Raw genomic sequence first — 23,493 nt, 5'->3', positions numbered from 1 at the left:
AAATCTTGAATTTTTTCTTGTTTACCTGGGCAAATACTTCAGGTCTAATTTCACAGAGAAGTTTCTCTGCTCTACGTCACTCAATCCTTTCTCTCCTTTTCATCTCCAGTTTTCTTGGTTTTATTTCTTTAAGAAACCTCTTTCTGTGGCATTCTTCGCTCACACAAGTTAAGAGGCTTCTTGCCTCATGTGTTGGTCACAGGAGTCTTAAGCGTTGCATAAAATGTCACATGCCTTAGGTTTATTCATATCCCCTCGTGGATGTATTATCACCAGAGCTAAAGGAAGTGGACATTCTCTGAGCTTCGAAGGGAGCCTCAAGATCTATTATGAATATATGTTTACTTAAAAACTTTTATCTGAAACATTGATGAACTTTACAAATAACAGCAGAGTGTTTTTTCTTTGTTTTTGTATCTTAGCCATACTGTGCAGCTTTCGAGATCTTAGTTTTCTGACCAGAGATCAAACCTGCACCCTCGGCAGTAAAGGCAAAGTCCTAACCACTGGACCACCAAGGAATTCGCAAGAAGGTTATCTTAAGGAACTCAGAGTGCAAGACAAAAGTAAGTACATGTTTCTGTGGAAACAAACTGTTAATCAATATTTCAAGAACAATCGTCAAGGTCATGACAGGTTATTTAAAGATTGTAGCAGGACAAATCTTTCATCCAACACTCATATCAGATGTTTGGTAGAATAGTTTATTAGAGTTCATTTTCTTTAATATTATTTATTTATTAGGTTGTGACAGGTCTTAGTTGCAGCACACAAACTCTTAGCTGCGGCATGCAGGATCTAGTTCCTGATCAGGAATCAAACCGGGGCCCCCTGCATTGGAAGCATGGAGTCTTAGTCACCAAACCACCAGAAAAGTCCCTAGAGTTCATTTTTACATAAAGAGAAACAATTATTTGACTATATATATATATACAATCATTACACTGTGATACTATCACCTCAAAGAGTGCAGACAAGCAGAATGGACTTTTAAATCAAATTTTAGCTTTCAGCTGCTTGCACTATCACACAGAGAAAAATTTCCTCCTCAGAATTGGTAAGGCAAGTGCGCTGGGTTGAACAGTGCTTCTCCCAAATTTATGTCCACCTGGAGCTGGTGAGTATGTCCTTACTTGGAAGCAGAGTATTTGTAGATATGGTCAAATTAAGAAGTCATACCGGATTAAGGTGGGCCCTGATCCAATGACTAGTGACCTTTTCAGAAGAGGGGAATGTGGATGCATGTCCAGACACCCAGAGGGTGGAACGCCATGTGAAGATGAAGGCAACAACTGGGGTGATGCTGCCTTCCCAAGGCAAGGAATGCCAAGGGTTATGGGCAACCACCAGGAGCTGGGTAGAGGGAATGAAGGATTCTTTCTTAGAGCCTTTTGAAATACTGTGGCCCTGTGGATACCCTGATTTCAGACTGCTGGTCTCCAGAACTATGAGAGAGTAAATTTCTGTTGTGTCAGGCCACCCGGTTTGTGGTCATTTATATGGCAGTTCTAGGAAATTAATACAGGAAGCATATGGCAGAGAGAAATACTTCAGCAAATGTCTATTTCAAAACATTTGGTTTAACTTTAATACCCTCCTCAAGGCCCCATCTAGGAACCTAAGTTGGGTAAGCAAACAGGAGTTGACCTTTCACTGTTGAATTTCACAGAAATTCAGAAAATTGCTGTGCATTCATTCAAACTAAAAAAGGAAAAAGAAAAAGGAGAAAAAATATTTATTTTACTCACTCCAGTACAGTGACAAGTCTTTTAAATTTGATCACTCACTCTGGTCTGTCCTTTGTCTTGCTAGTAGAACTGAGTGTTGTAACTATTGCATAGACATTTTCACAGATGCCAAGAAATAATAACTCAGTTTAGACAGCCAGAAATGCATTACTGGCTATAGGTCATATGGAACTGCTCATGTCTTCTAGGGCTGTGTGGTGATAGATTGTTTATATTGGATCTTGTTGGATATATGCTGTACTTGTTCAAGTTACAGAAAGTTGCAAGTACAATTTCTTCCTTTCTTAGAGAAGCATACAAGTTAACTAGATAAAATCAACGTAAATGCATGATTATTCTGGATCAAAATATCTTAGTTTTGGGCTAAGTTGATGTATTTACTTATTGTGATGAAAACAAAATCTGAATTTAGTTTGATAGTAGTACTATTTCTGTTCTATTAGTCTTTGCCTTCTCCTCCGAACAAACTTCTATTTATCTTTTAATACCCATCTCACATGTTGTGTCTTCTTAAAGCCTCCCCCATTGGTAAACAGGATTAGTGAGTTTTCTCTGGACTTACAAAGATACTTCAATCGTTGCTATATAGTATATGTTAGTTGTTTGTCTGTCTCTCCTGTTAGACTGTGAGCTCCTTCTTCCTCTTTGCATGGCTAACATTATGCTCGGTATAAAGCATGCACTTAACAGATGTTTGCTGAAGGAATGATGAATTTTTGATGGCTGAAAGCTATTTATTAAAGTACTCATCATTGAACTTAAAAGAGTGTCTTCCTCATAGGAATGTTCTGTTGTAGAATAACTTCAGGAATTATACATGGAATACAAATTTCAGCACTGTTATTGTGCTGAACTTGATGACTCTGCAAAATTTTCACTGACTCCACACACATTTCCTGATTCTAGCTTCTGCTTGGAAACTTTCCCTCATATCTCTATTACAAGAATGCAAGCATCTGTCGTGAGTTCTCTACCCTCACAGATAATGAAGTCCATAAAACGAAGGGGACAGAGAAAAGGCAGGATGTTCCTTATGTTCCATATTCCTTTTCATTTATACCTGTGTTCTTTTGCTGATAGCAGGTTTCCATTAGGAAGTCTTTCAGAATCAATTACCCATTCACCCATTCATTCAAGAAATGGTATTTTACTATTGAATGAGCAGGCTCATAACTAGGGGAGAAATGTCAGGTAGAAAGTACTGTGTTTTATAACATGGAAATAGAAAAGCCCCACTAGAGTTCCAATGAGGAACATGAAGTTCAGTTCACATTTGCTCAAATTCCCACAACTTGTAACTGTGAGAGCTGAGACTGGCTTCTCTTGCATTTGACATCAGATGGAATAACTGGAGGAATTGAGATTCAAGCCTACTTTGGATGGTACAAAAGCCTTGGGTCTTCTGCTACACTACACCATGCACCTCCCACAGGCTACTGTTTTAGTTCTCTGACAGATGCAAAGGTTATCTAAGTTATCAGCAATGAAAATAAAAAGCATCAAGGGGTAGAGACAAGATATAAATGCAAGTTATACAATGAGAATGACATGATAGCTGACTAAATTAAGAATGAGAGGGAAAAGAATAGAATTAAGGGTGGCCTAAGGGAATTCTCTGGTGGTCCAGTGGTTAGGACTCTGTGCTTTCACTGCTAGGGGCCATGGTTCCATCATCCCTGGTCAGGAAAAAACCAGGATGGTTTAAGCTTGGAGTTCGGGTAAGTAGAAAAATAATGATGCCATTAGCAGGATTAAGGATCTCAGCAGAAGAGAGTTTTTATTCAGTGAGAGCCTTGGAGGAAGGAAATAGAGGGAAAAATAGGTATGAGCCCTACATACAGACATTTAAGCCTGACAATAGGCAAGACTTCTAAGGAAGAGAGTAGGTAGGGAAAATAAACAGAACACTGGAGAAAGACTGATGGCAGGAGATGAAACGGAAAAGGAGCTCTGAGAGAATATTCTTTCAAGGAAGCCATGAGAAAAAAGAATTCAAGAGAACTGAGATGAGACCAGATGAAAGGCTGTCTTAAAGGTAAGAGAATGAAAATTTGTGGTTAGCAAACAGCTGACCCTGAGGTTTTTAAAAAAAAATTTTTTTTTAAGTTTCAAAGGAAGGAAATAACAGTCATTGTGTAATAGTTTTCTAAAACTTGGCAGGCATTCAAATGTGGGTCCTTATCCGCTTTTCCGGTTAAGGTGAGAGCTAGGGAGAACTAAGCTCCCAAGGAAAATGAGGTTCTGGGGCTCTCCAAGGTGCTACTTCTCAACAAAATCGAAATGAAATCCTATCTTCTTTCACACTGTGAGATGGAAAATGCAAATTAAGCGTCCGTTTTTGCCCTTATTTCCTTCAGGCTGGTAAAGCAAGACTGATGATGTTTTTGCCAGGTAGACATATGTCCGTCATTAAATTTGAATCTTAATATGGTCCACCACCCACGAAATATGAATAACCGGTTTTCCGAGTTTTTCCTGATACAGTTTTGGTTATGACAAACGATTTGGGATCCCCACTCTTCCTTACAAGTATGGCAAGAAAAAGGAACCGACGTCAATCGTTGATAATGGCGTGTTGGTTTTTTTTTTTTTTTTTTTTATATAAATAATGGGTAGGCATCACTTAACGCGGTTTTAAAAACTTAGGTTATTCTTTTACAGATTTTGAGGAAGAGAAAACTTTTAAGCCGTCAAGTGGGAGCACAAGTATGCAAACAAGATTCAAAATTAACTTTCACAACACATGGCCTAATAAGGTTTCTCCCACTGTTACTTGGAGAAAAACTGACCTTGGATAGTTGCTGGAGGGACTGAAACAATTACCTTTACAAAGAAAGGTTTCTCCACACTTAAACGAAAGAGCCCCCTGCTCAAGCCTAGACCATAGGATCTAGCACCTTTGGCAAGTCTCTCCCCACTCTAGGACTCAAATTTTCTCCTCTGTAAAACAAGGGGGAAAGGTGTGTGTGCGTGCAGAGGAGACTGGTGGAAGCCCTTTAAAGCTTCCCTCCAGCTCGCAAGTTATTTCATAGTGATTTCTCCCCTTCATGCTATTTCCCTCGAAGAGGAAAAAGTTGTGAATTAATTCCTTGGATATGAAAATAAAAAAAGCAGATAGCCTGGCTTCAAGGAAACTTCTTAGGGAACACGGATTCTGAAGAGCTCAATGACTTAAGGCCACCAGAACCTGCGCCGCAGCCGGCCTCCCTGGCCTGCAGCCGCTGCTCCGGGAACAAGATGGCGTCAGCACGCAGGCTCTCGCCCCCACCCCCGCGACTCCGCAATGCGGCCTCCAGCTGAGGCCGCACCCCATTGGCCAATGGCAATGAGATCATCGTGGGGGCGGTGGCCGGCGGCGGCGCGGAGGCGGGGCTTTGCGGACGCAGGCACGTCGAGGTGCGGCTGCCAGGCGCTGCGGAGGCTGCGGGTTTGGTTTGCGGTGGATACCTTGGCCGCGGCCCCCGACTGGAGGTGAGCGAGGGCTGTGAGTACAGCGCGGCCGGAAGCGGCCTTTGAGGGGCAAAGCAAGCCCTTCTAACGGCCCCCTCGGTTGTCAAAGGAATTAGCAGGGGCTTCAAGTCTCTGAGAGGAAATGGGGGTTCACCCCTCTTCGGGTACCCCTCCTGTGGGCAGAGGAACGGGAGGTTCACTCTCTTTTGGAGGCCCCGATCCCTTCTCCCATTTACGTGGAAGGTGGAGAAACGGAAGGTTAATGGGAAGGAAGAAGAATTGGGGGTCTTAATGGAACTCCTATTTGAGGGTTCTCCCCTTTATTCCCCACTCCAGGAGGTAGGTGTGCCTGGGCCCGGAGAATTCCTGCTTGCTTCTCACTGGATAGACAGGAAATGAGGCAGGTGAACTTGAATACCTCGTTAAGGGAGGCGAGGACTGGATGGCAGTTGTGAGGCAGGAGGGCTCGGGAGCGCTTTATTTGGACTCCTCTTGGGCAGTATTACTGTTTCTTCCTATTTTGCTTTGTGACCCTCCCAACACCCCCGGATCGCTATGGCCTTTTTATTTTTCGTTTTGGCTCCAGTGAGACAGAGATGTTCTAGGGAGACTTGTAATCATTAAAAAGCAGAAACAGGGAGGCAACTCATTGGAGGTTGTCATTATCGGCAGCCTCTGAACTATGCTGATCTGGCATAATTTTATGTGCTTAGAGGTTGTGGAATCTGTTCGTGTTGGGGGGTGGAGTGGGGACTGTTAACAGCTGTTTTGGATGAGTCAGGTGTAGGCAATCTCAAAGTCAAGCTACATAATCTCTTGAGAAATTCTTGCTTCTATCTGAATGTGTTGTTTTGCTGCCTTGAATGTCATGCACAAAGGTTTTGTCATTCAGATTTCTCAAAATGTCTCCCAGGCTTCCGGAGAAATAGCTCTTCCTTTGATGCCAGTTTCGCCTATCATTAGGAATGCCCTCATGATACCAGAAATAACGTGCATTTTGTTGAGTTTAGATTCTGCACAGTCCGTGCCTTACAATAGCCGACTGAGAATAAATAATTGCAGTTTCAGGACCACTGATAGCGCCAATTGTCTTTCCTACCCGGTAACGGTAAGACCGCCTCAGAAGGATATCTTTATTGGCTCATTCATGAGAAGCTTTAACAGATGGAAGAACGTAGTTAATCTTAAAGGTAGGGATAAAAAACAGAAAGCTGCGGAGGTTGAAAGCTTATTCTCTGACGATAAAATTGCTTTGTCATTTCATGTGTTCCCATCATGTTTGACTTGAAGTTGGGCTTAATGTGTAAGCTGTTTCTCTGTGTGTGTGTATGTAGAAGTTAACACTTATGTGTTTAGATTCTTTAGGGAGAAAATGGTGTTTTGTGAGGAGTTCGAAAAGGTAAATCCTTTAAGGTAGTTGTACCTTGAGGGCAGTGCTGGGACTTTGGCTGTTAGAAATTGGCAGTAGAAGAAAAAAAAAATTGGCAGTTAGAGGATAGAAAACTAATTTCAACCGAGACATTCTTTTTGAGAGGGGAATTGAAGTCTCTTCTGATTGTTTCCTGACACAGGCAAAAACAAAAAGAGATCTCTGTGAGTGTCACTGCCTTGTAATACTGTGTCTAGGATATTTAAAGAGCTGTTGTATTCCCAGTTCCTGTTTTTAATCTGAATACATTCTTATGTATTGAGATGTCCCACATTATTGTCATTTGATCCTGATGTTGACTGCAAAGGAAGTGACTGTTCATCAGGCCCTCTTCACAAGAGGATTCAGTAACAGCCTTTGCAATTTCTTCTTTCTGTCTTTATAAGCTAAGGATGTCAAAACAGTTGATAAAGATCTGTCAGCATGGAGTGGGAGAAATGAAATACAACATGGAAGAGGCCTCCTGGGATGTCGTTTGCTTTCTGTCCTCTTGGTAGTTCCAAGTCCATGTGATTTTCTCTTTTTACTTTAGGTTGCCGAGAAATCCCGGTACTCAGGTGACCGGTCCTTTCTGCCACCATGGGGGAGCTTTTCCGGAGTGAGGAGATGACACTGGCCCAGCTTTTTCTACAGTCAGAAGCTGCTTATTGTTGTGTCAGTGAATTAGGTGAACTTGGAAAGGTTCAGTTTCGTGATGTAAGTAGTTATGGCTCTGCTTCTTGATTACCACTGAACTTTATTTTTCTTGTTATGGCCAATTGCCTCATGACAAATGTTTTGCTTTTTATAAATAACATAGTACTGGTTTACTACTGGAAGAGTGTACATTGCAAGTTGTCTTTGCACAGGTGGAAGTGATTTGTGCTGATCCTTCCACACTTTTACTAGCCTACCCTGTGGAGGATAATCTGAAGCATTCTCAACATAATTGCTTGAAATGCAGATAGAGGACAGCCTCCATCCTCAGCCTTCAAAAGTTCAAGGCTCGAACTTCACTTTTGGGCTCCTTAACACCCATAATAGGGTATTTTTAAAAAGTGTCATAGCAAAAAAAATAATAATAATAAAAAGTGTCATAGCTCTCTGTACAATAGGATGTATTTATTACAAAATCTGAAGCATCCAGTTACAGATATATAGTGTATAAGGGTATACTGCATACTCACTGTTTTGAAGCATTATGCTAGGCACTTTGAAGGAGATAGCAAAACAAAGTGGACAATCTAAGTATTAAAAAAAAAAAAAGTATGTACTATGAGGCTTACAGTCTGATCAGGAAGGCATATTCTACGATGCTGAAAGGAGAAACCCCTGTTATGCTATCTCAAAGCTCCATGTACCTCTTGTTTATAGCATTCATCAGAGTCCTGATTTTCTGTTCATCCGTGTGAGTGACTGATTAAAGAATGTCTCTTGTACAGTGATCTTAGCACCAGGAAGATAGACATTCACTATTATATCCTTAGTGCCCACATATAAGATAAGCAATATTTGTTGGAATGAGTGAATAGATGAAAAAGGAGTGGTCAGAAAGGGATGGAATTAATCAGTTTAGACTTCCTGGAATCGGCAAGCTTTCTGGAAGTTCTCAGTCTGAGCTGAAATTGCACAAATATAATCCATTTACAAAGTTTCATTCCTTTTTCTCTTTGAACCCTCTTATATTACCTCTCTTCAAATGTTCTTCTACCTAACTCAACTAATGCATCAATATTCTTCCAGTTTTTTAGATTTGAAGGCTAAATCAAACCTAACTCATCCTTAATTTGCAACCCTTTATTTCGTCCTGTGGTATCTCCCTACCTAACACCATTGTGTGTATTCAGTGTTCTTAACTTTTACATCAATCATAAAAAAAATTAATAGGGATTAATAAAGTGAAAATTTATTTTAGTTCTAGACCACTACAGTAAAGTATCTCAATAAATCGAGTTATGCAAATGTTTTGGTTTCCCAGTACATTTAAAAGTTATGTTGGGAATTCCCTGATGGTCTTAGGACTCCTCACTTTCACTGCTGAGGGCACAAGTTCAGTCCTTGGTTGGAAGATTAAGATCCCGCAAGCAGAGTGGCGTGGCCAAAAGAAAAAGTTGTGTTTATACTGTAGACTACACTAAAGTCTGTTAAGTGTGCAGTAGCATTATGTGTAAAAAGAAGTACACAGGTTAATTTAAAAACACTTTGTTGCTAGAAAATGCTAACCATCATCTGAGCCTTCAACAAGTGGTAATTTTTTTGCATTCAAAAGATTACTGATCACCATAACAGATACAATAATGAAAATGTTTGAAATGCTGGGAAAATTACCAAAATGTGACAGAGACAGCAAGTGAGCAGATGCTATTGAAAAGTGGCACTGATCAACCAACCTTCCTCAATGCAAGGATGCCACAGACCTTTAATTCGTAAAACAATACAATATCTGCAACACGCAGTAGTGTGAAATACAGTAAAGTGAGTTACGCCTGTAACTATGTTTCTATTGTCTAATTAAGAGAATTACTCCACAAATAATTGAAAATGCCTGTGTATCTTTCGTCCGTGCCATTCATTTGTCTCTCCTCCCCTACAAAGGTGATCTCTACAGTCATCTTTGCTTTTGTCATGGCTTTGTGTTTTTTCCCCCACTTTTGCTGTGTGTGTGTGTATGTATGTATGTATCACTAAATAATAATATATGGTATGATTTTGTATGTTTTAAAACTATGTACATGGTTTCATATTGTATATATCCTTCAGCAAGTGGTTTTTAAATTTAACACTGTGAGAGTTAACCATGTTGATACAGGTAGTATCAACCTGTATAGGTTAAATTGCTGTATAGTTATTGTAAGAGTATACAGTTCAGCATTTTTTTCCTTCTGATGAACATTTTGGTTGATTGTAGTTGTTTGCTCTGTAGTGGTACAGTGAAGATTCATATATATATATATACATGTATATATTATATATATATCGTGGTATACATATGTGATTGTTTCTCCTCTGTATGTATTGTGTATATATCTTGGTATACATATGTGATAGTTTCTTCAGGGCAGTGGTTCTCAAACTTTTTGGTCTGAGGACATCTTTACACTCTTAAAAATTTTTTGAGGCCCCTAGAGGGCTTTTATATAAGTTACAGTTATTGATATTATTGTACTGGAAATTAAAACTGAGAAATGTTTGAAGTATTTATTTATTAAATCATTTAAAAATTATAATAAGCCCACTACATGTTACCATAACTTTTTTATGAAAAATAACTATTTTCCAAAACAAAAAAAAATAATTTTGAGAGGAAGGAGATGATGGCTTTTACACTTTTGAAAATCTTTTAGTGTCTGAATTAGTAGAAGACAGCCTGATTCTCACTTGTTTCTGCAGTCTTCTGTGATGTATCTTATGAGCCTCTGAGAAATTTCACTGCACACTCATGAGAGGATGAGAATGAAAAGGGCAAATAATGTCTTAGTATTACATGAACATGTATTGCTCTCATGGACCTGCTGCTGCTCCAGGGATTATAACCAGGAGGGGCATTGCTGAACATCGTGTGTGTCCCTGTTAGATGTAGTCAGAGTCCATACTTCACGGTGAATGTACCTGTTCGTGCTCCCATCGCTGGCTGAAGAGTTCATTTTGTTCCACAATTGTGCCAACACCTCTGTGCTCAGACAGAAAGAAATTTGCCCATGTGATGGTTATGAAGTGGTATCTTACTGTTTTAAGTTGCACCTTTTATATTAGTATATTTAGTATCTTATTATTTGTTAGTATCTTATTATTTGAACCTAATGGGTTTCATTTTCCATGAATGTCTGCCGTATTATCTGCCTGTTTTTCTGTTGAGTTTGCTTGTCTTCGGCTCACTGACTTGTAGGATTTTTTTTTAAAGTTCTTCTTGTACTCTGGAAGCTAATCTTTTTCTAATCCTCTACTGGTAACTTCTTCTAGGCTGTGGCTTGTCTTTTCCCTCTGTTGATGGTATAGTTTGTCGTATATGTAAAGTTTATTTTTCTTTTTTTGTTATTGGTATTTTCTTTTTTTTCCTAAATTTTTATCTTGAAAAATTTCAAGCCTGAATACTCTGGTGTAGATTCATTAGTTGTTAATATTTTGCTGCAGTTGATACAGTCTTTTTTTTTACTGGACTACCAGAGTGAGCTGTCTCCTTCAAACCCTTTTTCTTTCTTTCTTCTTATTTTACCTTCAGTAACATGTTGATAAAGTTTAAGACCAAGCTGATACTAGTTAGGATTGTGTTCAGCTGTATGTAACTGAAAATCCAAATGATAGGGGTATACTTTTCTCATGTAACATGAAACCCAGCTTCATGCTGTCATCAACGTCCTAAGATCACTTTGTATTCCTATTTGAATATCCTTGAGCACTTGGCTTTTGTCCTTACAGATGATCACCACAACTCGCAGCATTTCATCCATATTCTAGGCAGGAAGAAGGAAGTGCAAGGAGGAAGGGGAGGTACTTACATATGGAGGAAAACAATTTTCCCAGAAATTCTCATCAGACTTTGCTAATTAATCATTGGCCAAAATTATGGTGTAATTTAGCTGCAAGGGAGTTTGGGAAATGTGGTTGTTGTTGTTGTTGTTTTTCAACTGATCTACTACTGCCCTGAACAAAATTGGGATTTTTGTTAAAAAGGAAATAGAGCAGAATGCTTTGTGTCTTATCACACAGTATGCTAGTCTTGCTCCTAACTTTAAGGGTAATCTTTTAGATTTTTTATAGTTTAAATAGGATGTTTATTCTTAATTTTGGGGGGATAATTCTATTAGATTATACAGATTCCTTTCCATTTCTGGTTTTTCTGAAGTTGTCACAAATTGTTGTGGAATTTTACTGAATGCCTTTCATTTATTGAGATTACCATTTAAAAAATTTTTTTTCTCCTTTAAATCTGTTAATTTGGTGAATTACATAGGCACTTTTTTCCCTACTAGTTTTTTTAAACAACTTTACTGAGATACAATCCACATACCATACAATTTGTCCATTTCAAGTGTACAATTCAATGATTTTTATTATATTCACAGAATTGTACAACCATTACCACACTCAATCTTGGAACATTTTCATTACGCCAAGAAGAAACCCTGTACCCATTAACAGTCCCTCCCCATTTCCTCCCAACCCCACTCCCCGCCTCCAGCCCTTGGCAACCACCAATCGTCATTGCTATGTCTGTGGGTTTGCCTATTCTGGACATTTCATATGAGTGGAATCATGTAATATGTAGTCTCTTGTGTCTGACTTCTTTCGCTTACTATAAAAGTTCAACTATATTGTAGCTTGTTTCTGTTCTTTCTTTTTTGTATCATTTTTTAACTATGAACATACGCAGCATATTAAAATGAGTGGTTTTAGCATAAGTAATTTTTACTTATCTTCTGTACAAAAGATATCACCCTGGGTTTTAGAGAGAGAATTAAGACATGTTTCATTGCTTGACTTGTTCAAAGTCTTTTGTGGCTTCTCTGCCCTCATTCATTTTTTCTCTTTGACATACTTCTAGTCTTTTCTTCAGGCCCTCACTGTCCCAACACTTAGGATCATAATGACAACTTATATTTTTCGAACAGATGCCATGTTGAACATTTTGCATTATTATTGCAGGCATTCCTCACAGCACCCTGAGAAGTAGAAGTATCAGTACTTCACTCCTTTTATGGCTGAATATTTTCCATTGTATGTATATACCACCTTTTGTTTATTCATGCATTAGTTGATGAGCATATTTGAGTTGTTTTCACTTCTTGGTTGTTGTGAATAACGTTGCTGTATAAACATTTGTGTACAAGTATGTGTTTAAGTACCCATTTTCACTTCTTTTGGGTATATACTTAGGGGTTTATTTTGGGTATATACTTAGGAGTATATACCTGGAGTTGCTCAGTCATTGGTAATTCTAATACTTTGAAGAACCTCCACACTGCTTTCCACAGCAGCCATACCACTTTCCATTCCTACCAGCAATGTATGAGAGTTCCAGTTCCTTCACATCTTCACCAACACTTGTTATTTTGTTTTGATATATATTTATTATAGCCATCCTAATGAGTGTGAAGTGGTATCTCATAGTGGTTTTGATTTGCATTTCCTTGGTGGCAAGTGATGTGGAGCTTTCTTCACATGCTTCTTGTTGTTCAGTTGCTAAGTCACGTCCAACTCTTTGCGACCCCATGGACTATAGCACACCAGGCTCCCCTGTCCTTCACTGTCTCCTACAGTTTGCGCAGATTCGTATCCATTGAGTCAGTGATGCTATCTAACCATCTCATCCTCTACCACCCCCTTCTCCTTTTGCCTTCAGTCTTTCCCAGCACCAGGATCTTTTCCAGTGAGTTAGCTTTTCACATCAGGTGGCCAAATTATTGGAGCTTCAGCATCAATCCCTTCCCTGAATATTCAGGGTTGATTTCCTTTAGGATTGACTGGTTGAATCTCCTTGCCATCCAAGGGACTCTCAAGAGTCTTCTCCAGCCCCACAGTTCAAAGGCATCAATTCTTTGACGTTCAGCTTTCTTAATGGTCCAACTCTCACGTCCATACGTGACTACTAGAAAAACCATAGCTTTGACTATATGGGCCTTGTCAGCAGAGTGATGTCTTTGCTTTTTAATATGCTGTCTAGATTTGTTATAACTTTCCTTCCAAGGAGCAAGCATCTTTTGGCTGCAGTGAATGGGAAGCCCAAGAAAATAAAATCTGTCACTGCTTCCACTTTTTCCCCTTCTATCTGCCATGAAGTGATGGGACTGGGTGCCATGATCTTAGGTTTTGTTTTTTTTTTTAATTGGAAGATAATTGTTTTACAATATTGTGTTAGTTTATGCCATATATCAACATAAATTAGCCATAGGTATACCCATGGCTGATCTTAGTGTTTTTATTGTTGAATTTTAAGCTAGTTTATAGGCCATTTGTACAGACTTTTTAAAAAAGCATAAAATTATCCTTGCAAGCCTGAGAAACTTGGTCATGAGGTGTACTTCAAAAGAATTTTATGGTTCAGTATCCTAATAATTTTATTAGGATTTTTTCATTTATATTTATAAGTGATACTGACCTGTAATTGTCCATCCTGAAACTATTCTTATTTTGGTATTGAGATTATATTGGCTAATCTCACTTATTAGTTGAGGAGTGTTCCCTTTCATTTTTTTCCTTATTGGAATAATTTTTCTGAGCTTTGTGCATTTCTAGTCTTTGAAAGAGCCTATCTTTAAACCTTCTAGGCCTGGTGTTTTTATTTTTATTTATTTATTTATTTTTTAGGCCTGGTGTTTTTAGATGGGTATATTTTAACTGTTGAAATTTCTATCTGTAGTGGACTTTTTATTTTCGTGTTTATTTATGCCATCTCTTAGTCTTATAAAAATTTGGACCATTTTGTCTTTTCATATAACCCGCTTTTAAGAAAAAATGATAACAAAATGATTAAGAGGAAGAAAAGAAAAAATCAGCTTTTGATTTGGGGGAATCTTCTCTGGACTTTGTTTTGTCTGGAACTTTCATCCATTTCTGCTCTTTGTTATTTTCTATGTCCTTTTACCTTTTTTATAAACTTCTTTAACGATTAACACATTATTTTTTAGTCTTTCCTATTTGTTTTTAAGTCTGTAAAATTCTTTTTAAATACCACTTTACCTGCATCCTACAGAGTTTGACCTTTACCATTTTCACTGTCATCGCATTCTATTTTAAGATTTTCAGAGGCTTTCATGGTATTCTAGTGATTAAGACTCTGCTCTCTCACCACCTGGGGCCTGGGTTCAATCTCTAGTTGGGAAACTCAGATTCTGCAAGCCATGCACCCACCCATATTTAGAATTTCCAAATATGTTAAGTTGTATTTTTTATATGCATTTCTGACTTAATTGCATGGTAATCCAAGAAGATTTTATGGTACCAGTTCTATACTGAGACTTGCTGAATGACCTATTTTGTGATTAGCTTTTATAAATGAACTTTTAAAAAAATTTAGTATTTTTTAAATTTATTTGGCTGCCTCAGATCTTAGTTGCCTTACACAAGATCTTTTGCTACTGTACTTGGGCCCTAAGGCATGTGGGGTTTTAAGTTCCCTGACCAGAGGTTGAACCTGTGTTCCCTGCATTGCAAGGCAGATTCTTAACCACTGGACCACCAGGGAAGTCCCTAAAAAATGAACTCTTAAAGAGAAAGCTATTGGATGCAGCGATAGAAAATGTGTGTGTGTTAGATTAGGCTGATGTTCAGATTTTCTTCGTCCCTTATATTTGGTGAACTTGATATATCAATAGTTTTAAAATTATATTAAATTTCCCACTATGTGGACTGGTTTGTCAGTATCTCCTTGTAGTTCTGCTAGTATTTGTTTGAAATATTTTGAAGACACCTTGCCCAGATATTTCAGGAGTCCTTACCGAAACAGGCTGTGGTGTGGCAGCAGTTGAACCTTGACTCCTGATTATGAAACCAGTAAATTTAACCATGAGTCTTGTGGCTACCTTCACTTCAGAATGTCTTGTTTATTGAAGTGGAAATTTCTGAATGAGAGACCAAGGTATTGCCTGCTCAGTGAGAAAAAAAAAAACAACACCCCAAAACCCAAATAAGCATTTTATTAGGGACACACATGTTTGGAATTGTTCTTTTCTTGAGAATTGTTCTTATTATCATTATGTAGTGATTCTCTTAATCTCTAACAATGCTTTTTACCATAGATTCCATCTAACATTAATATGATACATAATACCAATGATTTTCTTATTAGTCTCTCTGTTACCAGTCTTTCTCTTACAGTTCATTCTTCACATACAATATTCTTTAAAACAGTAAATCTTTAAAAAAAAAAAAAAAAAAAGTAAAAATCAGATCATTTGATTCCATATTATTGCCCAGAGGACAAAGTCTTCCACATCCTGCTCCTTGCATTCCCCCATCTTCATCTGTAGAAAATATCCCCCATTCTCTGAGAATATGATTGATTTATGTCTCTGAGTCACTTGTTGTGGCCTTTCTGCTTCCATTCTATTTCTGCTTGTTGAACTCTGCCTCATTGCTAGCTCAGGTGTTACCTTTGTGCATTTTTGCTCTTTGTCCCCCAATATAGAATTAGTTATGCCTTGTGTATGTGTGTGTTTTCCTTTTTTTTTCCCCCTCATTTTTTTAATGGAGGTAAACTTTTATATTCAATGAAATGCATAGAGCTAGGAGGACAAGTTGATGATTTTGGTAAATGTATACACCTTTATAACCATTACCCCAATCAAGATACAGAATATTTCCAGCAGCCCAGAAAGTTATCTCGTGCCCACTTCTGGTCAGTCCCTACCAACTGATAGGTAGGTAACCACTACCTATAGGTAGGTAGGTAATAGGTAACCACTGTTTTGATTTCTACCACCATAGATTAGTTTTGCCTGTTCTTAAACTTCATGTAAATGAATGATACAGTACGGGCCTTTTTTTTTATTACCCAGACTCATGTCTAACTTCTTTCACTCATTGAACTTCATGTTCTTGAGATTTAATCTCATTTTATATATATCTGTAGTTGATTCTTTTTTATTCAATGATATGAACATATTACAGTGCTTTTATCCAGTCTCCTGTTGATGGATACTTGGATCATTGCTAGTTTGGGGCTATAGTGAATAAAGCTGCTGTAAACATTCTTTTTTTCTTTGGCTGTACTGCACAGCACGTGGGACCTGAGTTCCCTGACTAGGAATCGAACCCATGTCCCTTTCTACAGTGGAAGCATGGTGTCTTAATCACTGGACTGCCAGCGAAGTCATTATGAACATTCTTGAACAAGTTTCTGTGAACATGTTTTCATTCTCCTTAAGCAGGTGCCTAGTGGTAGAATGCTCAGTCATGAAGTAAGTAGGTGAATGTTTATAGGAAACTGCCAACAACATTTTGCTTACTCTTTAATAATATTTTTCACAAAAGTTGAATTGATTGGTTTCTGCCTGTCTCTTCTGTAGGCCTGATAGCTCTTCAAAACTGGGACATATCTTACTGTTTGTATTTATACCAATGCCTAATTCAGTGTCTGGTGCATAGTTGGTGCTCCACAAATGTTGAGTAACTATTAGTTCTTTATTTGTATTACTTTTATGGAACTTCATCACAGTCTATATCTTATGGGTTGTATTCATCTTTCTTCCCTTTTAGGTTGCAAGCTTCTTAATGAGTAGAAATTTGTTTTTTTCTTGTTTGTATTTCTCAGAATATCTTGTGGCATTGTTTTGAAAATTACTTGTGATGGGTGGATGATTGAATAAACAAGCCTGTCATCTAGAAGGTGAAGACCCTGGGCAGAAAACTTAAGAGAAGTTTGCTTTCTCTCTCTACCGATTGGGAAGAAGGAGAGAAGGAAAACCAGGCAGAGCTTCTGTTATACCCCTTGCTCTAATTTGGGAGGTGTTTATGCTCACGAGCCTGTTGGCCCGAGATGAACATTTTGTCCTGCTGTGTTCTGTCGTGTTTGCCTCCATTCCAGTACTAAGGTTGCAGCAGTAGGAGAAGGGTTTTTATGTTTCCTTGGTGTGACTGGTCCTAAAGCGGGTTGTGTGGATCAGTAGAAAGTTTTTTAATAGCTTTGTATTATCCAATACTTTGACCACCTGATGCGAAGAGCTGACTCATTTGAAAATACCCTGATGCTGGAAAAGATTGAAGGCAGGAGGAGAAGGGGACGACAGAGGATGAGATGGTTAGATGGCATCACCGACTCAATGGACATGAGTTTGAGTAGACTCTGGTAGTTGATGATGGACAGGGAGGCCTGGAGTGCTGTGGTCCATGGGGCTGTGAAGAGTCAGAAAAAACTGAGCAACTGAACTGACACATTGACATAGAATTATGTTTTCACTTCACATAAGTGTGTTGCTTATGAAAGAGAGGAAATGGATATAGTATTTGAATATTTGGTATTCTGTTCTTATTTTGCAGTTAAATCCAGATGTGAACGTTTTCCAGAGGAAATTTGTGAATGAAGTTAGAAGATGTGAAGAAATGGACCGAAAGCTTCGTATGTGCATTTTGGTCTTGTCTGAAGTTCCTCTAGTGACCCCTTTGTCTTAAATTAGAGTCCTCTTCATAAAGGAAGAAAATACTATGAAAGGAAAAGGAGAGAGGAAAAATCTTGCAGTCTACTGTGAAGATGAATTTCTTGTACTCAAGTAGATGTGTGGTATTTGGGCTCGGTGGTGCTTAATAGAAACTTTGAGATGACAGAACTGCAAGCTGAAAATACTCTTGTTTTGTTTTGTTTTTTATGAGAAGGGTTTTATGGCAGTGTTACACTGTAGAATTCTGAGAGGTAGGACCTAGAACGCCATCAATTTTAGATGGCAGCACGCTGCTGCTGCTGCAAAGTAGCTTCAGTCATGTCCGACTCTGTGCGACCCCACAGACAGCAGCCCACCAGGCTCCCCGTCCCTGGGATTCTCCAGGCAAGAACACTGGAGTGGGTTGCCATTTCCTTCTCCAATGCATGAAAGTGAAAAGAAAGTGAAGTCGCTCAGTCGTGTCCGACTCTTAGCGACCGCATGGACTGCAGCCTACAAGGCTCCTTCATCCATGGGATTTGCCAGGCAAGAGTACTGGAGTGGGTTGCCAGGTGGCAGCGTAGCCAGCTTTAAATTGTCTATTTATGCGGGAAGAACCTAACATTTATTGAGGTAATGTTGAGAGTTAGGGTGTTCATACACTTTATTTTGTTCATTCCTCACAACATTCCTTCAAAATGAGTATCAGTTTCTTTATTTAAGTAAATGAGGAAGCTAAAGATCAGAGAGGTTAAGTGACATGCCCAAGAATACACGTGATCATGATGGGATCAGTGTTTGAATCCAGGTTGTCTGCCTCCAAAACCCAAGATCTTGCTGCTATATTATGCCAACTTAGGTGAATTTAGTTAGTTGGGTGAATTTAGTCTCTGTGCTGAAAAACAAGTCAGTAGTTATCACCTGAAAACAGACTTTTCTCCTGTTTTGGGGGCCTTTTCTGTGCTTTGTTTCTTGTTTTGTTTAACTCAGAACTGACCTATTTTCAAATTTAACGAAACCCTCGTAGGTTGGAGTTGTCTCACTAGTGTGCTGAGTGTCAAATATTCTACTGAGTAACACTTTCCTGTAGCTCTCCTCTGCACCAATATCTGTGACCAGAGCCATCATACAGGGTTGAGAGCTGACACAGAACCAGTGTTAAGATCAGAAGAGGGAAAGAAGACAGTAGTGGACTGATAAACCTTTTTGCAGGAACTGTGCTTTAAAGAATGTGGGGTAGGAGGAAGAGGAATGTGAAGAAAAAAGGATTTACAAGTTCTGCTTCTTTTATAAGAAAAGTGTCTTTCTTAGAATGAAGCTCTTCTTAGCCAGGTTTGGGATCTTATTATTTTTTTCCTCAGATATCGGCAGTTCCAGACATGTGGAGCTAGGCATGAATGTTTTGATTCTGTCATTCTAGGATTTGTTGAGAAAGAGATAAGGAAAGCTAACATCCCAATTATGGACACTGGTGAAAACCCAGAGGTGCCCTTCCCCCGGGACATGATTGACTTAGAGGTAAATAATTCTGAGGAAGCCAGATAAGTTTCTTTCTATTTAAGGGCAGAAATTACTTTCCTAAGTAGATGGAATGTAGAATAATTCTTGCTGTCCTTGTCTGTTGATTGCAAGTTTCTTGTGGATGGGATTAAAATGAATTTCCTTTTTTATGGTATAAAAATCACTATGGTATTAATATCTCCAATACTGTCACATACCACTAAATTAATGTTTATTGGCTTGTTGAAACTTTATTGGATTAATGTTAATTTATCTAGTAGTTTATTAATAATTTCATAAACTGAATAGCCAATAGACTTTTCAATCATTATTTTATCTAAAGTCCGCTGAGGGATTTAACCAAGTGTATAACAGAATCTATAGACAAAAAGAGACTATTTTAAGCAAAAAAAAACCTTCATAAAGAAAATTGCCCTGGTAAAAACACAGTACAGTCATCCCTCAGTAACCAGGGAAGATTAGTTCCAACTCTTCCCTCGATATCAAAATCTGCTGGTGTTCAAGACCCTTGTATAAAATGGCTGTAGTATTTGCATATAACCTATGCTCATCCTCCTGTATACTATAAATCCTCTCTGGATTACTTACAGTACCTACTACAATGTAAATGCTATTGTAAATACAGTTATCATTGTATACAATTAATCACTGTAAATACGATGTAGATCACAGGTATAATAGTTGCTAGTGAGCAACAGATTCAAGTTTTGCTTTTTGGAACTTTCTGGAAAATGTTTCTCCCCAAATATTTTTGAACTATGGTTAACTAACCATGACTATGATTAACTAAACAATCTGCAGATATGGAACCAAAGAATACACAGGGCTAGATGTATTGCTTGGTAGATATGAAGATACCTTTGAACATTCAGTGTGGCCAGCATTCTGTGGGATGGATTATTTCATCTGTCTTTTAGAGCAAGCATTTTGAGCTTAGTGTGAGTTAATAATTTGGTTGTTTTTTTGTTTGTTTTTCTATAGGCTAATTTTGAGAAGATTGAAAATGAACTGAAGGAAATCAACACAAACCAGGAAGCTCTGAAGAGAAATTTCCTGGAACTAACTGAATTAAAATTTATACTTCGCAAAACTCAGCAGTTTTTTGATGAGGTCAGACTACTGTTTCTTTCAGTATTTAAGCAGCTGATATTACACCAGGACTAATGGGCCATATTTTTATTCTGATAATTATTTTAATTTGCTAGTTTGGAAACAATACCATTTCTGCACCCTGTTTTAGTTGAAGAAATATCAGATTCTGTTCCATTTTCCATGCAGTACACAGCCAGCCATGGTTTTGTATATTTTTGCATTTTCAGCAGTTTTTCATCTCAAGATGAGGAAAGGAACCCTAAAGTAGTTGTATAAACATAGATGAAATTTTACATATGAAGGTAAGTATATGCTTGAAGTTGAAGCAGCAGGAAAAAGTTGTACATGAAATTGAAACAAAAATTTAATCTCCAAACCTCTTGTCATTAAATTTTAACTTGTATCCTCTATGGTTGCTTGTCAACCTTTGAGCATATTTTTAAGTACTCCAGATGGCAAGCACACTTAATTTGAGAGCTGTTTTTTATGTTGTATGGAAAATTGGTAGGATGCCTGTTTGAAATTCCTGGATTTTCCTCTAAACTCAACTTCAATACCTTGTAGGTGCAAAATGTTAATAATAAATTCCTGGGTTAAAAATGTAGTTGCCAGGGGACAGCTTGCTGAAGTTGACCCCACCACAAGGATTTGGAACAAGGCTCTCAAAAGGCTTCCTTCTTCCAATTAAAGCTGGGGAGTAGTGTGGACATGCTTTTTCTGATGGCCTAAAATATGGGTAACTCTTCTTTTTTATAAGTTTCTTTGCCAACCCATTAGCTGCATCATACATTTCATAGATTGTCCCAGTCACTATTCAATATGCCTTCCCATCAGTTCTTTTTTTAAAGAAATTTTTCAGCCACACCTTGCAGCATGTTCCTTGACCAAAGATTAAATTCATGCCTCCTGCAGTAGAAGCACCACAGAGTCTTAACCACTGGACCACCAGGGAGACCACCCCATTAAGTTCTTTATTTCCTTTGCTCAACAAAAATTAGCAAAGTGTTTAAAAAACAAAAGGCCTACTTTAGTTAGTATCTGATAAGTCCTCAGTTTCACTTTTAATTTCTATGTTTTGAAGAAAAAATAACTCTCCCTAGTTCTCTAGCCTGGAGCAGGGGTTTGCCAACCAGCAACATCAGCCTCACCTGGGGACTTGTCAGAATGTCAGTTCTCAGTCCTCACTCCAGACTTACTGAATCAGAAACCCTGAGGGTGGGGCCCAGTGATCTGTTTTCACAAGGTGATTCACGCTAGCATGCTAGCGTGAGAACCACATGGGGCTGGAGAAAGTCAACTGAAGACATGATACATTCCTTAGTAAATGAAGATCCGACTCAGAGAAACCATGCTAATTAACAAGATCTACTGGAGCCAGGGAAAGGGGGAAAAGTTCCTAGGAATTAAATTGCCTGGTCCTCCTGAGAATCAGGATCTGGCTACATATCAGGAGAGAATTGGTGTGAATATTCAGTTTGCTCACTGAGTTGAGAATTTTGAGACTGATGGTAACTTCTTTCACCAGTCCCCGATATCATCACTTTAAAGAATGTGGGACAGTGTAATTAACTCTTTCCAAGTGTTTCAGGTCTTTTGCAACAGGCATGGTCACTTATGTCAAGTGGTTTTTGATGAACAAATAATCTGAAATTCCAGTATACTCACTGCCTAAATATTATTATTATTTAATATTAATTATAAATTAATATTTAATAATATTATATTTGATAATAGTAATACAACATTATTATTGTTGGATCATTTGAAGAGCACTTGCTCTTTGTGAGACATCAGCTGGGTGAGACATGGTCTCTGTGTTCAAGGGCTATATCACTTAGTCATGTCTGGAAACATCCATAAACCACAGTGACTCTCTAGGCTCACACATGGTGTGGTTTTTATACGTGTCCAAGCTGCTGCCCACAGATCCAAAGTAAACCCGGCCTCAAGATCAAAGCTCAGTTACTTTTATCATTACTGCATATTTAGTTCTTTTACCCTCTACCTGCCTTTTTCCCCCTTTTGATATAGCCTTTAGTTTACTGCTGGGATGGATATTGATGAGATACATGAGAATGTTTTTCATATTCTCGTAAGTTTTAAGGATTGGGATAGACTTCCTAGTCTAGTTCATTCTGGGAGAGATTCTGAAAAAAGACTGACAAATGGACTCCCTTAAGGAAAATAGGTTTTTAAACTCTTCATTTTATAATACAAAAAAAAAAGTAATAGTAAAAACAGAATAAGCAGAATCACTTGGAAAGATGATGTAAGATATTAAAATTGTAACTGTGGGTTTAGGAATTTTCTTTGTGGTTAATAGGTGTAAACATGAAATGCCCATCTTGAGAAGTCAGGCATGACCTTCACACCCTCTCCATTTTGCATCGTTTTCCCCCTCTTATTCATGCAAAGCATTTTTTTTGAGCTTGAGGCCTTGGCTGTGAGAGGCTCTTCTGCTGCGATTGTCATCAGTCCCTCTATTTCCCGTGGCAGGAACCCCTCCTTTTCTCTCCTAGTGCACAGTCGGCATCTTGTCCACTCTCACCATTAGATCATAGCCTCAGCCAGGTCCCTTTCAATAGCCCCTGACCTGCTGAGGCCAGACAGCAGTCTCAGGTGTTGCTGCCAGGACAGGAGACAGAGTCTCACAGTGTTCAACACATCTGCACCTGCGAGTGCACGCTTCACATGGTGCAAAAGATCAGGAGACTTGGGACCTCAAGTCTCAGAAATGTAGACTTTTCATGAGCCTTTCTTCCATGCCTGAGATTATAATGTTTGCCAATGGCCTGAAACACTACCTATTTTAAACCCTTTTTTTGAATATAATTTGGTGAATATGATCAGTAATTTACAATAATGAGTTAGCAGAAAATGACTAAATCAGAAAATGATTTGTTGCATCTCCAGGCATAGGGGTTATGATTGGCTAGGTGTGGAGAAGGGGAGAAGTAAACACATATTGAATAGTCTTATGATTTATGATGATTACAAATTCAACTTAGCCATTTCTTATCCAGAGCATTTTAAATGACTTGTTAATGATTATCCTTTTCTCAGTCTTCTTGCTTATGAAGAACTGTAAGAGCTGGAGAGATTTCTCTGCATCTTTTACCATAAGCACCATAACATATGAGAGCGTAAAGAAGACTGGAAAAGTAATGGTTAATGGCATGCAGAGCCCTGCCTTCCTTTCCTT

General features: G+C 38.4%; 1 protein-coding gene across 3 annotated transcripts in view; it reads left to right on the top strand.

Annotated features, from left to right (window-relative positions):
• Positions 1-341: 341 nt before the first annotated feature.
• Positions 342-23,493, top strand: part of ATP6V0A1 (ATPase H+ transporting V0 subunit a1) — a 56,520-nt gene continuing 33,368 nt past the window's right edge. For 2 of the 3 annotated variants that reach the window (XM_065911042.1, XM_065911039.1), the window contains exons 1-5: positions 5,104-5,219; positions 7,160-7,323; positions 17,581-17,659; positions 19,099-19,196; positions 20,181-20,309. In XM_065911042.1, coding sequence (XP_065767114.1) covers positions 7,207-7,323; positions 17,581-17,659; positions 19,099-19,196; positions 20,181-20,309 — 423 coding nt within the window. In that variant the 5' untranslated portion in view covers positions 5,104-5,219; positions 7,160-7,206. Of the gene's footprint in view, positions 567-5,103; positions 5,220-7,159; positions 7,324-17,580; positions 17,660-19,098; positions 19,197-20,180; positions 20,310-23,493 lie in introns of those variants that run through there. The other variant, XM_065911040.1, reaches the window with a different exon arrangement.

This window comes from Muntiacus reevesi, chromosome 18, assembly GCF_963930625.1.
Source record: "Muntiacus reevesi chromosome 18, mMunRee1.1, whole genome shotgun sequence".
Lineage (NCBI taxonomy): Eukaryota > Metazoa > Chordata > Mammalia > Artiodactyla > Cervidae > Muntiacus > Muntiacus reevesi.
The sequence above is the reverse complement of the archived record's forward strand: the minus strand, read 5'-3'. Positions and strand labels throughout refer to the sequence as shown.